Source organism: Apaloderma vittatum, unplaced genomic scaffold (assembly GCF_000703405.1).
Source record: "Apaloderma vittatum isolate BGI_N311 unplaced genomic scaffold, ASM70340v1 scaffold28529, whole genome shotgun sequence".
Classification (NCBI taxonomy): Eukaryota; Metazoa; Chordata; class Aves; order Trogoniformes; family Trogonidae; genus Apaloderma; species Apaloderma vittatum.
The window spans coordinates 1620-3318 of record NW_009735014.1 but is presented as its reverse complement, the minus strand read 5'-3'; the positions used below and the strand labels follow the sequence as shown (position 1 = coordinate 3318).

Below are 1699 nucleotides of genomic sequence, written 5' to 3'. Positions count from 1 at the left end.
CGGGGGTACCCGCTCTCCCTAGGCAGAGGTCCCAGGCTGAGCCAAAGTCCTGCCGCCCCGCAGAGCTGGAGGAGAGCTGCAGGATGGTGCCAGAGCTCGCACTGAGCACAGGACCCCCCTCCCACTCCTCTCTGGGCAGCAGAGACTGTAGCCACAGCTCCGTGTTGCCGAGCACTCACCTTTGTGATTTTGCATCCACCAACGCCAGCGAAGCGCTTCAGCGAGAGCGTGAGAATGTTGGAAGCTCGGTGGATGGTGAAGCGTTTGCTGGCCGACACTTTCTTCTTGCATCTGCACAGGAAAAGCTTGAGCTATTGAAGCTGTTCCCCTACCCAGATGATTGCCAGCCCTGGCTGCCTGGCAAACCCCATGGAAATGAGCCTGCTGGCAGCATGTGCTGCCCCAGGGTACCTGCCAGGGTCCTCCTCGTGTAAGGAGGGAGCCAAGGAGCACCAGGCTTCATCACAGGCTTCTCTGGCCACGTAGCTCTCGGTTTAGCCACAGGGCAGGTCAAGAAGCCCTCCTGTACCACAGCAGGCCTCCCACCAACGCACCCACAGGCCCCTTGCCACCCGTGGCCCCACACACTCACTTGGCACACATGTAGGCATTCTCCCCACCCAGCACGTCCGGCCTCACGAACAGCTCCAGCGCCCGCGCTATGTTTGCAGCACGCTGCAAGGACAGGGAGATCAGGGCGTGAGTGGCCTGTTCATGCGACAGCCCGGCTCCCTGCGGAGACGCCGGCTCCGAGCGAGAACACGGAAGGGGAGCACAAGGCCACAGACAATGCTGAGCGCGTGAGCCCACCACCAGCCAGGCACTGGCCAGCTGCGAGGGACGGCTGCGCTGCCGCCAGCATCACCAAGCCTCCACGGAGGAGACGTGGCTTGCACCCAGGCAACAGGCACTGCTCGCCAGGCAGAGAAGGCAGCGCAACAGCAGAATCTGCCTCCCTCTTGCCTGCACCATTCCGTGACACTGGCAGGTTAAGGAACCTCGCAAGTGACGGTGCAGCTGCAGGAACGTCCCCACCAAGAGCAGAGCTCCCCCCACCCCTGACCCGGCTGCAGTACCTCGATCTCCAGTGACAGGTCCAGGTAAGGGTCATAGGTGTCCGAGACGCTCTTGCACACCGAGCACTTCACTGCAAAAGAGCGAGTGATGAGCACACCCTGGCGCAACCTTCGCACAGCACAGGCAGCGGCAGGATTCCCCCTCAATGGGTTTAGGTGCTGGGACCTGAGCACTGGGATTCACAGCCTGGTGAGGAGGAAGGCTGGCAACTCCACTGTGTGCTGGGACAGCAAGTGTTGCCACATAGCCAGCAACATAGGTTCCTTTGCTGCTGGCAGCGAGCTGGGGACCCACAGCCAGCAGCTTTTTCCATCATCACAACAGGGGTCACAACCCACAGGTACCACCAGACCAACCAGCTGCAGCTCTGGGTCACTCACACATGCTTAGTGATTTTCCCAGAAGGTTTTTACTGCGAGGCTCTCAGGGGAAACAGCAGCCCCGAGTCACAGGCCCAGGCCCTGGCAGTCAGCACTCACCACGGGACCGCAGGTAACCGCCAAAGATCTGGTGAACAAGCGTCGTGGCCTGGGTCTGGCGATCCAACCTAGGGACAGCAGCACTGGCTCTCACACTGCCCCTCCGCAGCAGCCACCCCCATGGGCCACCCACGGTCCCCCTG

The 1699-nt window shown here is 61.7% G+C and overlaps 1 protein-coding gene across 1 annotated transcript in view; it reads right to left on the bottom strand.

The window, feature by feature from the left end:
• The window catches only part of LOC104279259 (ubiquitin carboxyl-terminal hydrolase 36-like), a gene marked incomplete at both ends in the record, with an annotated part of 4243 nt that overhangs the window by 928 nt on the left and 1616 nt on the right, over positions 1 to 1699 (bottom strand). The window contains 4 exons of the mRNA XM_009876471.1: positions 180 to 291; positions 593 to 675; positions 1077 to 1147; positions 1557 to 1624. Of these exons, the coding sequence (XP_009874773.1) occupies positions 180 to 291; positions 593 to 675; positions 1077 to 1147; positions 1557 to 1624 (334 nt within the window). The remainder of the gene's footprint in view (positions 1 to 179; positions 292 to 592; positions 676 to 1076; positions 1148 to 1556; positions 1625 to 1699) is intronic.